Below are 11,727 nucleotides of genomic sequence, written 5' to 3'. Positions count from 1 at the left end.
GGAAGGAGACCTTCAGCAAGCTGGGGAGCCTGAGGCGGCCCTCCTCGACCCACCTTTCCTGAAAATCTACCGCAAAGATACCGAGTCGAAAATCCCAGAGCCCGACTAGGGCTCCTTTCTCCCAACTATGCCCTAGTCTACCGCTAGGTTGTTGAGCGGGCTCTCCCGCTCCGCCGGACGTGCAAAGCACGCATGCACTTCTCCCAGATTGTTTTGTCAATCCGGGGACCTGCATTCTCACTCTCCACTCCCGAACAGCCCCCGTTTCCCAAAGATCTATTCCTTCGGTGCAAGGTGAGTGACGGAAATTTGCAACGTGTGGTTTCCAGGCCAGATGCACTCGGTGTACCGCGCAGGGGAGCCTCCTAGGGAGATTCTCCAGTCGTCGGTCGGCTACAGCCATTGCTGTATACGTTCCTAATATAGGTGTACGGGAAGCGAGACCCGCCCCCTGGAGCCCGAGCCCCCACACGCCGGGCGCCCAGGAGAACACTTTTTCCTTGATCCCGGGGAAGCGAAAACGAATTTTAACATAAACATATTTGCATACGCCCCTCCCCTTGGCCCCGCCCCTAGGTGGCGCGGGCGCGCCGCCGAACGCCAGCGCCAGGGGGCGGGATGGGGGAGGGGGCGAGTCCTCCGAGAGCCGGGTTGGGCTAGCGGCGCTGTGATTGGTCGGTCCGGACTCCGCCCCCGGTGCATGTCATTAGCATCTCATTAGTTGTCCGCTCGGGCTCCGGAGGAAGCCACCGCCGCCAGTCTGAGGCAGGTGCCCGACATGGCGAGTGCTGTGCTGCCGAGCGGATCCCAGTGTGCGGCGGCGGTGGCGGCGGTGGCGGCGGCGGCGGCGCCTCCCGGGCTCCGACTCCGGCTTCTGCTGTTGCTCCTCTCCGCCGCGGCACTGATCCCCACAGGTAGGTGTGGGCACCGGCCGGTTGGCCCTCTAAATCTCCTAAGGCACCCCAGTAGCCATAGCCGTGGAAGGGGGAAACGTTTCCATGACAACCTTCCCCCACTTCCTAAATCCGAATCCGAGGGAGTGTGGAGAGGAAACTCAGGGCTGAGATGGAAGGGGCAGAGGGGATCGGTGATCCCCTTCTCCCTTGCCCAGCTGGGTGGGAATTGGAGCCCTCAGGGATGGCTGCACCCACACCTTTTCTCCCCGGCTTGGCGCGGGGTGCGGAGTGGAGTGAGAATGGGGGGCCCGGGGGCCAGAGAATGTGGGAGAAGGGGATGGATGGAAGGTACCCCCCAACCTTCCGGACCCTCCCAAACTCGTTGTTGTCCCCGTAACTTGCAGGTCCTCCCGTCCCATAGCTGCCCATTCGCCCCCACCTTTCCAGCGGGCCTCCTAATTCTCTATCCCCTAGACCTCCCCATGGCTGACTAGCAGCCGCCTCCGGCGTGATTTCTCACCGATCTACAGGACATCCCCAGACTTGTCTGGTCACTCCTGCTGTCCCCGCGCTCTGCCTTTCTCCACCGTCCTCCGAACCGCGCGCCCCTCGTGTCTCCCTCCAGCCAGATCGCTGCCCTCCGCCCCCCCTCCCCCCGCTCCCGCCGCCCGGCTGCGGGGCTCCCGGGCCCAGCTCCAGGCAGGGAAAGTTCCTCAGGCCCGGCCCCGCGGAGCGGGGCGGGGGGAGGTTGCTGTCGCCGCCTCTGCGGGAAGGAGCCGGGAGCCCGCAGCCGGCCTGGGCCACGGCGTCCTCCGCCGCGAGTGGGGACGCCGGGTTCCCATGCTGCCGGTCCTTTTCGGCAGCCCTGGGGTGGTGGAGGGAGGTTCGCGGCCTCTGCGGCCAGGCGGGCACCCTGCGGGCCTCCGGGCGCCCCCTGCGTGCGGAGCTGTCTTGGGAATTTGCCCAGGGGCGGCTCTGCACGCCCGACGCCTTCCCCGAAGACGCCGAGCACTCGACAGGAGCACGATGTGTGACTGCCCGTGTGCCGGGCGCGTTGGCGCGGTCGGGAAAGAAGAGGGCAGTGTTTGCTTTTGCTAACAAAAGGGAGCCGGAGCTCTTCCCCAGCGGAAAGGCTGGCCGCGCTGCACCCTGCCTCCCCTTCCCGCCACCGCCGCGCTCGACTGCCGCGCGGCGTCCCCGCGCCCCCGGTCGCGGGCTGCGGGCTCCGGGCTGTGAGCGGGACCGAGAGGCACGGGGCCGAGGCGGGGGGCTGGGGTGCGGGAGGGGATGCAGCAGGGCTCCGCGCCTGCAAAGCCCCTCCTTGCAGCTTGGGAGCTGCAGGACCCGCGAGCAACAAGTGGCGGAGGACACCGAGAGCTCAGCCCCCACCTGCGGAGCCCCCGGCCGCGGCGGGCGCAGCGCTGGGGCCACCGTGCCTTTCCCGGGCGCCTCTCCGCTTGGGCTGTGCCTTTTGTTTACACGCTAGAGGACACACAGTTACGTAAACACCGCAGGAGACACGCTGTAGGAAATGGGGATGTCTGGGGTGCTGGCTTTGCATTTGGGGATGCCGGGTTGGTTGCTTTCCCCCGAAACAGGCTCGCAAGGGCGCTGGGCTTGGGGAACCTATCGGGGATGTATACGGGTGGGAATCTGGCAGCTGCTCGGTTCCAGAGCTGAGGATTTTTGCTTCCATGCCTCTGCTTGTCTCCGGATGTTGTTTATGTGTTTTTCCTCTGTGAATTCTTAATTTATGAGTTACGAGATAATTGGGTTCAGCCTATGCCGGTGTGGTTACAACTTCATTTCGGGCGATGTCTCTGACTGGATGGGTTCAATAAAATGTTCCTGAAAGAGATCCCTCGTGCTGCTGCATTGTAAAAAGCGCCAGTGTCAGTTAAACGTGAGCGTGAGTAAAGGCTCGGTAACTGGCGCATAATAGAGGCAACAATAGACTCGTATTGGCTGCAAAAAAGGAGGGGGGGGAAGCGCTGGTCGGGGATATTGCCATTTAACTAAAAATGGGAGCCGTGCAATGCCGCTCGGCAGCGGAGTAGGATTAGATTATACCTCCTGTCCCCAGCCTGCTCATTGACCGTACCGGGTAGTAGCGACAGTACTATATTTGTAACTATCTCGCGGTAAGAAGTTGCCTTCCCAGCGAGGGATGTCTGCAGACTCAGAAAGGAGCGGTCTGGAACTCAACCGTGCATGTCAAAGCTACAAGAAAATTCTGTTGCCAGTTACCATGGAAGCAGCTTCTTGCTCTTGTGTGCATCCCTGTTTGTACGCTGGTTATCAGATTGTGTTCAAATTAGAAAGTAATTGGGTTTGATTTGTAGTGAGGGGATGAGATGACTTTCTTTCAATCTGCTTTTCCTCTTACGCCTTTTTCGGTGATGGGTTTGGGAAGGGGTCTTGGCCCAGCCCCCAGGTCCTGGGCATCCAGAGCAGACTTTAGGTGGGCACTGGGGACTTTGCTTCCTTAGTCCTCTCCCGTTAAGCTTTCTCAGAGGCCTGCAGGTACCACTGTCAGGTTAGAGAAACCTGTTGGTGTTGCCTTGTAACTTCATTAGGCGTGTTTCATTTACACCCTCGCTGGGAGAGCTATCGGGGGCCATTGGGCAGTAGTAGATCCTGGTTCTGTCTTCCCCTGCAACTGGATCCATCTATCCCCTGGAAAAGATCTCCCATCTCTCCTGTGATGTTTGGAGTCAATGGATGTTAATGAAATGCAGCTAAAATGGGGTTGTGGAAACTCACTCCTCAGTGTAAATCACGCCTGTTACGTTTTAGGTGCATGCATGCTGCTGCTTCTCGTCCCAAGTGAACCAGTGGCTGACTACCCTCCTCTTACCTTTTTTTAGCATTAGAGAGGATGGCTGATGGGTGGAGGTTTGTGATGGTGCCGGAAGCCCAGGGGCTGAGTTTTGCCTGTCCTGGCCTGTTGGGGCTTGTATACCGGGGATGGGGACTTTACAGAAGTGCCGCCCTGCTATTGTTGCCTTTCCCTGCATCAAATTGAATAGCCACAGGAGGGACTTGCACTTGTCTGTGATAGCTTTGATAAAATATCCCTCATTAATGCCACTTTATATTTACAGTGTGTCACTGGAGACGCACAAGGCTTCATTTAGTGACTTGTGTGACGAGACAAGCTTGCATTATTTGCCTGGGACATTTTGGAGGAACAAGAGGCCCATTGAGCAATCTTTTGAAATGAACAAATACGGAAAAAGGGGGGAATAAAAGAGCAGGCAGTTCCCTGGAACAAAGAGCTTTATTCATATGGATGTTGTACATGCTTTATGCAGTTTTCCCCAATGGCCCTCCTGGTGAAGGGGAGTGGGACAGGGAAGAAGCCTTACAAGCAGGACACTTTCGCTTCCTCCCTCACTTCCTGACTTCATATTCTTACCGAGTTGGGCCTGGACTCCCTGACTGCTCGTGTTGCTCCACTCCCTCTAAAAGCCCGGAAGGTAACAGGTTCCCGGGTCTAAAAGAGAGATTTTGAAATGCTTTTTCCCAGCTCTGAATTTCCGCAGAAGATTGTGCTAGCTACCTGTTGAGACTCCTGGTCATTGGAGGACTTACTGGTTGAAGGGAAAGAGGTGTCACTTTTTTTTTGACATGTGTCAAGAAGTGGTTTGAGAGAGAAGTCAGATCGGTAAGGTATCTTGCAAACTCTAATGTTAGTCTTGACTATTTATTTTTAAAGAAATGCCGTAAACATTGAAATCCCCAGTCGTCAATATCATTAATGGTGCTCTTGGAGTTTTTGGTGGCTTTTGCCCGCACCCGGGCATTTTCGCCTCGTACCTACGTGAATTTTTATAATTCCTTGGCCTGCATTGCTAAATGATTTTCAGGCTTTAAAAACTGGATAATATTGCTGTGAATATAAACTGTCTCATTCTCTGGGTTTTTGTAAGTGACATTTTAATACCTAATTGGCCGCTTAGCTTTTACATTTTAAAAATGGGTGTGTGTGTGCGTGTATGCGTGTGTGTGTGTGTGTGTGTGTGTGTGTGTGTGTTTGACAAAAGGCCTGTTTTTATGTGGGGAGATCTCTTAAATTGGGCCAAACTAATCTATGGTGTCATTGAAATTTACCAGCATGTGAAGAAAATTTATAAGAAATAAATCCTAAGGATTCAAATGCTGTATCTCTTTCTTGTGAAGAATAGTACTGACCATTACGCTGGGCATTTTTCACTGAAAATCCAGCACAGAAAGGAGAAATCACACAGCGACATCTGTTGCAGAATTGAAAATTTGCTGCTTTGAGTTGGGAGCAATTAGTCCCATATAAGCGCCTAATGGTATCAGTCAGTGTGTATGCACACTCATACAGATATGTATATCTATACATGCATGTGTACGTATATATGCATGTATACAGACACTCACCCAATACAATATTCATGTTCACCTTGCCATGTATTTAATAGAAAATGGAACATAACACCAAAGCTGCTTTTTCTTATTACCTGTTGAGGAACTAGAGATTCTTATAATCATGGAATTTTTGCAAAGGGAAGGATGTTAAAAATCGTCTGGTGAAATCTCATAATTTTACAGCGAGGCAGCCAAAGCCCACAGAGAAGGACCCTGCTGACCGTGGAACTGAGGATAAGTCAGTTACCCAGCCCGGCCCCCTGGGAGCAGGCCCCTTGATGTCAAGTCAGCAAACCTTCTGTTCCACCTCCCAGCAGGGATACCCCAGTGAGGGATGTGGATCATGGGTAGAACTGTATCTTGGCTAAGGCTAGTTTATATTGAGAAGACAGCAAGATTAATTGTTGTTCTAGGTAATAAACCCCTGGATCAGAGGAGTGACCTCTGAGATAAAAGGACCAGTTCTTGGTAAGGTTGTCTTTGGTATTGACAAATGATTCTGAAATCTGTGGACTTTATTTGGCAGTTACAACATGAATGTCGTCCAAAGCACCTTCATAGGGGAGAGCTCCTGGATTTGTGTCACTGCAGTAAGTCAGATATGTGAGAACTGGGCTTCAGAAGCCGCAGCTTTTGATTTTTAAACTCTTGATTTGTCTTTTCAAGGATTAATAGTAACAGTAGAACTGGTTCCATGTAACGAAGGAAAAAAGGAAGGATCCTTAAGTCAAGAACAAGAACACTGCTTGATTTTCTTACCGGGTATTTGTCCCTTTTCTTTTAAGCAGAGAGAGAGCTGAGGACAACTTTTTTTTAACATTTTTTTTTTAAATTAAAAAAAATTTTTTTTGTTAGTTTTCTTTATTTTTGAGAGGCAGAGACAGAGCGTGAGTGGGGGAGGGGCAGAGAGAGAGGGAGACACAGAATCCGAAGCAGGCTCCAGTCTCTGAGCTATCAGCACAGAGCCCGACACAGGGCTCAAACCCACGAACCGTGAGATCACGACCCGAGCTGAAGTTGGACGCTCAACCGACTGAGCCACCCAGGTGCCCCAGGACAACTTTTTTTAAAGCAAAGCAAAAAACAAAAAAAACCAAAAAAAACTGTGTTTGCAAGATGACTTTTTTTTTTTTACGTTGCTCATGTTTTGTTTATTTTTCCATTTTATTATGGAGATTTCCAAATACATGCAAGAGTAGAGAGAATGCCATAATTAACCCCGTGTGGAAGTCACCCAGTTCAGTAAATTATCCACCAGTGGTCAGTCTGTCCTCTGTACGCTTCTTCCTCCACTCCCCAGAGTCGTTTAAACAAATCTTGGACATCCTATCATTTCTTCCATCATTTACTTTAGAAAGATTATCCTAAGATACAGTCACCTTTTCCCCAGCTCTCATAATCACAGTCTCATGAACTGAATGTACAGCTTCTCAACTGGTATACAGAATTTTGGCCCTGCCCGTGCTTTGCCAAGGTAGAGGGAAGGCTTATACTAGTGGGAAAAGCTGAGGCAGAAACAAGAGAAGCCAGAGCGCAGATTACTGTCTGCAAGGAGACCTTTTCGTGTGGTTTGGTTTATTTTGAGCAAGGTTTTGTTTGGATCGGATAAGATGAGTTTTATTGTTGTGTAAATACGGTTGTGTAAATATGCCATAATTGTAGCTAATCTCTCGACTGTGGCAGGCTATGGAAAGCACCCATGGAGAGATTGGCCATTTCCAGTTGTTCTCATAATGAATACTCTCCATCCGAGGGCTTCTGTAGGCAGGGCTATTTTAGTTTGATGGCTGTGAGATACCTCATTCATGTATTTATCTTTAAATGCCTCCGTGGTAGAAATGCCTTTGCATTTTGTGAATATATGACTTAAAAGAAAAAAAAAATGTCTTTTCTCATCTTGAACTGGCTAAATGCTAATTTCAGCCTGTGTTCTGTAACCAAAGTGATCACAAAATGCCTTCTTTGGTGTGGGAAACGCAGACAGCAAGCTGTAAGTACCTTGTTTTTGCAGGATGGGGGTAGGAGAGAAAAGGTTACTATTTGTCCTTCTCAATATTTGCCCCGTTGATTTAAAATAGGAATTTCGTAATTTCAGCTACAACTGTTGGAACGCTTTAGTGTTAATTTATGAACTTCTTTGGTTTAGGGGAAAATAGGTTGGTTCCGTTTTCCAAGGTTCGTGAAATGTGAGGGCGTGTGTGCGTGTTAAGAGGTTCTTGCTCAAATGTATTTAATGTGGACTATAAATCTGAAGCATTTGGTTTTTTGGTTTCCAGCCAAACAAGTAATTACACATGAGATGGTTTTGAGGGGTCTGAGCATTCCTGGCCAGGTGAAACCCGCCTCCCACGCCCCTCTTCTGAGTTGGCCACCGCACAAGAAAAGCTCAAAGGAATGCCTACATTCGCGGATTGGGGAGCGCCACCAAAATTGAATAAAAAGCCTTTGTTTGGAAACCATCAATGAAGGAAGGGACCCACTGGAATGTTTGTAATTACAAGTGGCACCTCCTTGTTTAAATTTCAGAAGCCACAGTTTCTTTTTCAGAGATTTAAATTGCAGGCTCTAGCCAGCAGCTGCTGTTGTGGTTAATGGGCAGTTTCTCTTTGAAGCTCTTCCAGTGCTGGTTCTCAAAAGCTTTGGTGCAGTTGGCCTTGAACTAGGGTTAGAAGAAAGGGAGCTGGAGGTATTTATATACATGCCCGGCAAAAGTGACGTGTGGCCTTTATTATTACTCAAAAGAGCACCTTGGCGGCAAGGTTGAGAGGAAGCAGCACTAAGAAAAGTCTGCTATGACTGGCAGGTGTCTTGAATGGGGTGATTATCTTAAGAGAGATGTGGGGTGGGTGGGGAAAATTTGTTCTCTTAGTAGATATCTTGCTGGAATATAGTCATTTGACCCAACATTTTGATCTAGATATTTCAGCAATGTTAAATAGTCTTGAAATGAAAGTACCGTGATATATAGTTAAATGCTATTTGGTGTTTGAAGATGGTATACCAGTGACATGGGCTTTTAAAAATGCCTAGAATAAGTATCTTGCCCTTGGCAGTCTTCCTTGGTAAGGTAGGCGCTCGCTCTCCAGCCATCCAGTCCTGGACCGCAGTGTCAAATTGGAATTAAGTTGTGAGGTTCCCGGAAGGGGGGCAGGGAGGAATCTGCCTAAAAAGGGTTCACCCGCCCCATCTCTCCCATTGTCTGTATCGTACCGCTCGCCACTTGGCTAGGACGAACGTAGAAGTTACCATGTCAGAAGCGGAACCTTTCATCTTTCCTGTCGTAGGTATCAACTTTTCTCAAAGTGTCCATTATTGCAAATGACACCACAGCCGTCCTGGTCTCCAGGGCCCTGAAATTTGGAGTCTTTTTTTTTTTTTTTTCTCTCCCCCCCTCCTTGGTTTTCACTCTTGGACTGAAATAAAATGGGGCTGATTGTTCCTCCACGACATTCTTTCTCCGGAAGCCTCCACGTCCTCTCTAAACCATGTTTTATCAGCAGAAGCTTCCCAGCCAATTCCCCTGACTCCAGCCTCTGCCAGTCAGGACATCAGTCCACCTACCCGTGTTGTGATTCTTTTCTGGACATGGTCATGACACTGCCCTTCCAGAAAACCTAATCTCAAATTCTTGCTTCTCACGTCGGATTCACAATCCACCTTGTTCTGTCTTTCTCTTTCTTGTTCCTTCCTTAACTGCTTTCTCAGTCCTCTAATTGCCCTCATTTCTTGTTACTTTTCTAGCCCTTTCCTGATGGGACTGGAAGACAGGTGCTTCTCTGTTGAACCAAGGAAGAAAGTGTGGTTTTGCTGCCAGCCTTCAGCTAGTTGTCTTTGCATGAAACTGTGCTCTTACCTGCTTTTCACTCAACTGTTTTGATTTACAGGTGTGGGCTCTGCTGATTCTCCTCGCCTCTCTTGCTTATAAACATCTTCCCTTCGCAGCTTCTGGTTTAACTAACATGTGCTTATCTGTACCCCGACACAGTCCTTTCTTTTTCTGCTTTGTAGGTATATATGTGAGTACGTTTCTCTACCGTAAGCTGAGGTGTGCAGATACTTTGGCCATTATCTGAGCGACAATTTTAAACAACGGTGTGCTGACGGTGCATTGAGCCGGTTTGGTGATTCACGTTCGAATATGGGCACTTACTAACAGCACGAAAATGGTGTAATTGACCTAACAAATTACACGCTGGCAAAGTAAGACTTTCAGACAAAAAGTCCAGTCTTTAGGAGTGGGAAGACTTCAGAAGGGTCAGAGTGCCAGGGAGCAGTGCACTTGGCATCAATGAAATGTACCCCTCTGAAGATGATCCAAGAGATATACCACCTTAGAAGAGTGTTTGGTGCTCATGTTCACAATGTCTGGTTACTAAGAAGTACCTACCTGGGGAGCCAGAAGGACAGTGTGCTAAAACCCGGGCCTTTTAAATAGCTTTGACTTTGGGGGCAGTCCTGCCTATCTAAGCTCTGTCATCTCTAGCATCAGAATGGTCGCATTTTAGTTGATCACATAGACCTGTACGCTGTCACTCGCTTAAGAAAAAAAATGAAACCTTTGTTTTTCAATCTAACTGCTAATCTCATTATATATTATATTTAAAAACATTTCTATTATATCTTATTTTTTAGAGAGAGAGAGAGAGAGGGAGAGAGACAGAGGGAGCATGCATAAACCGGGGAGGGGGCAGAAGGAGAGAGAAAGAGAATCCCAGGCAGGCTCCACTCTCAGCATGGAACCTAATGTGGGGCTCGATCCCCCAACCCTGGGATCGTGACCTGAGCTGAAATCAAGAGTCGCATGCTCAACTGAATGAGCCAGTCAGGAGCTGCTAATCTCATTATCTTAAGGATTTTTTTCAAAGCCTTTATCTGGTAATATTATCTGCCACTGTTTTTCCCTGATTTTTTTTTTCCTTGTCCGGCATCCTTCCTTTGCAGCGTTCAGAGGTTGCTGGTAGAAGGTTCTATACCATGATAATTCAGTGATATGAAAACACTTGTTTATCATGGAGTGTTTGCGGATAGTGTTGGGAAAAGGTTGTATGTCCAAATGTGCTCTGTGTTTGGCTCTTTGCTGAATATGCCTGTGATAAGCCAAGCTACCCAGCCGAGAAGTCACCAGCTTGATTCACTCTTCTGAATAGCAAAGGAGCATGGCTTCATTCCTCTTACAGAAACCTTTCCTTAAACAGTGAAAACTTAAGAGATAGGAAGAAAAAAAACCCCAAGTTAATTTAGTACTAAATTACCGCTCAAATGGTTTTATCTCTTAAAAGGTTCAAGTACAGATTAGCTTAAATGACACTGAACTTCACTTTTCCTTGTGTGTATCTTGTGTGAGCACACATCATTGTGAAGAGACCTCTGTCTGCTTTCTTTTCGTTTTGTTAGTAATCACATGAATGTTAGTCGCTGCTTTTTTTCCTTTTCTGAAGCAAATCTCTCCCATCTCTGGGCCAGATTGGCAAACAGTGTACCCAGTTTAGGTTACAGAATACTAAAACCTAGTGCTTTAGTCATGAGTGAAAAACAGCAAAAGCAGCCTAGTTTATAGGGTGTTAAAAAATAAAATAACCTGTATATGAATGCACCTGAGAAAGACGTATTTTATACATATGACTTTTTAAAGAAATATTTACTTATTTTGAGAGAATGAGCGAGCAGGAGAGGTGCGGAGGGAGGGAAAGAGAGAGAATCCCAAGCAGGCTCCACGCTGACAGCACAGAGTCCGACTCAGGGCTGGAACCTGTGAATGGTGAGATCGTGACCTGAGCCGAAACCAAGAGTTGGACGCTTAACCAACTGAGCCACCCAGGCGCCCCCATGTCTGGCTTTTATTAAAACAGTCACTACTCATGGATAGGGGCTAGGGGTTATGTCTGGCTACGGCTACTACTGTAAATCCCTTACGTGTTTGGCAATACTGAAAAATACCAGGCTGAAAGAATTGATTCAGGATGTACTCAACTCTCTTTAAGGTGAAACTGAAGAACGAAGTGGCAGCAAGGTCCCATCTGGAGCCGAACGTTCTTTGGAAGTAAATGGAATCATCCAGTCTCCTTGGAGAAACTGGCAGTGATTATAATCTCAAAAAAAATTTTTTTTTTTAATTTGCGTGCATGTGCAGGCACGCGCACAAGAGAGCACCCAGGGGAAGGGGGGCAGAGGGAGGGAGCGAGGGAGAGAGACAGAGAGAGAGAGAGAGAGAGAGAGAGAGAATCTTCAGCAGGTGCTACACTCAGCCTGACGCAGGGCTCAATCCCACAACTCTGGGATCATGATCTGAGCGGGAATTAAGAGTAGGACGCTTAACTGACTGAACCATACAGGAGCCCCTCAAATTTTGGGGCTTTTAAACACAGACAGGAATTTTTAATTTTACTCAGCCTCTTATATTTTATATTCTACATTTAAATCAATAACTTGGTAT

General features: G+C 48.6%; 1 protein-coding gene across 6 annotated transcripts in view; it reads left to right on the top strand.

Moving 5' to 3' along the window:
- Positions 1-754: 754 nt before the first annotated feature.
- Positions 755-11,727, top strand: part of CADM1 (cell adhesion molecule 1) — a 329,783-nt gene continuing 318,810 nt past the window's right edge. For all 6 annotated transcript variants that reach the window (XM_047879035.1, XM_047879034.1, XM_047879032.1 and 3 more), the window contains exon 1: positions 755-914. In XM_047879035.1, coding sequence (XP_047734991.1) covers positions 779-914 — 136 coding nt within the window. In that variant the 5' untranslated portion in view covers positions 755-778. The remainder of the gene's footprint in view (positions 915-11,727) is intronic.

The sequence above is a fragment of the Prionailurus viverrinus genome, chromosome D1 (assembly GCF_022837055.1).
Source record: "Prionailurus viverrinus isolate Anna chromosome D1, UM_Priviv_1.0, whole genome shotgun sequence".
In the NCBI taxonomy this organism is placed as follows: Eukaryota; Metazoa; Chordata; class Mammalia; order Carnivora; family Felidae; genus Prionailurus; species Prionailurus viverrinus.
Note: the sequence above shows the minus strand (reverse complement) of the source record. Positions and strands in the feature narration are given on the sequence as shown.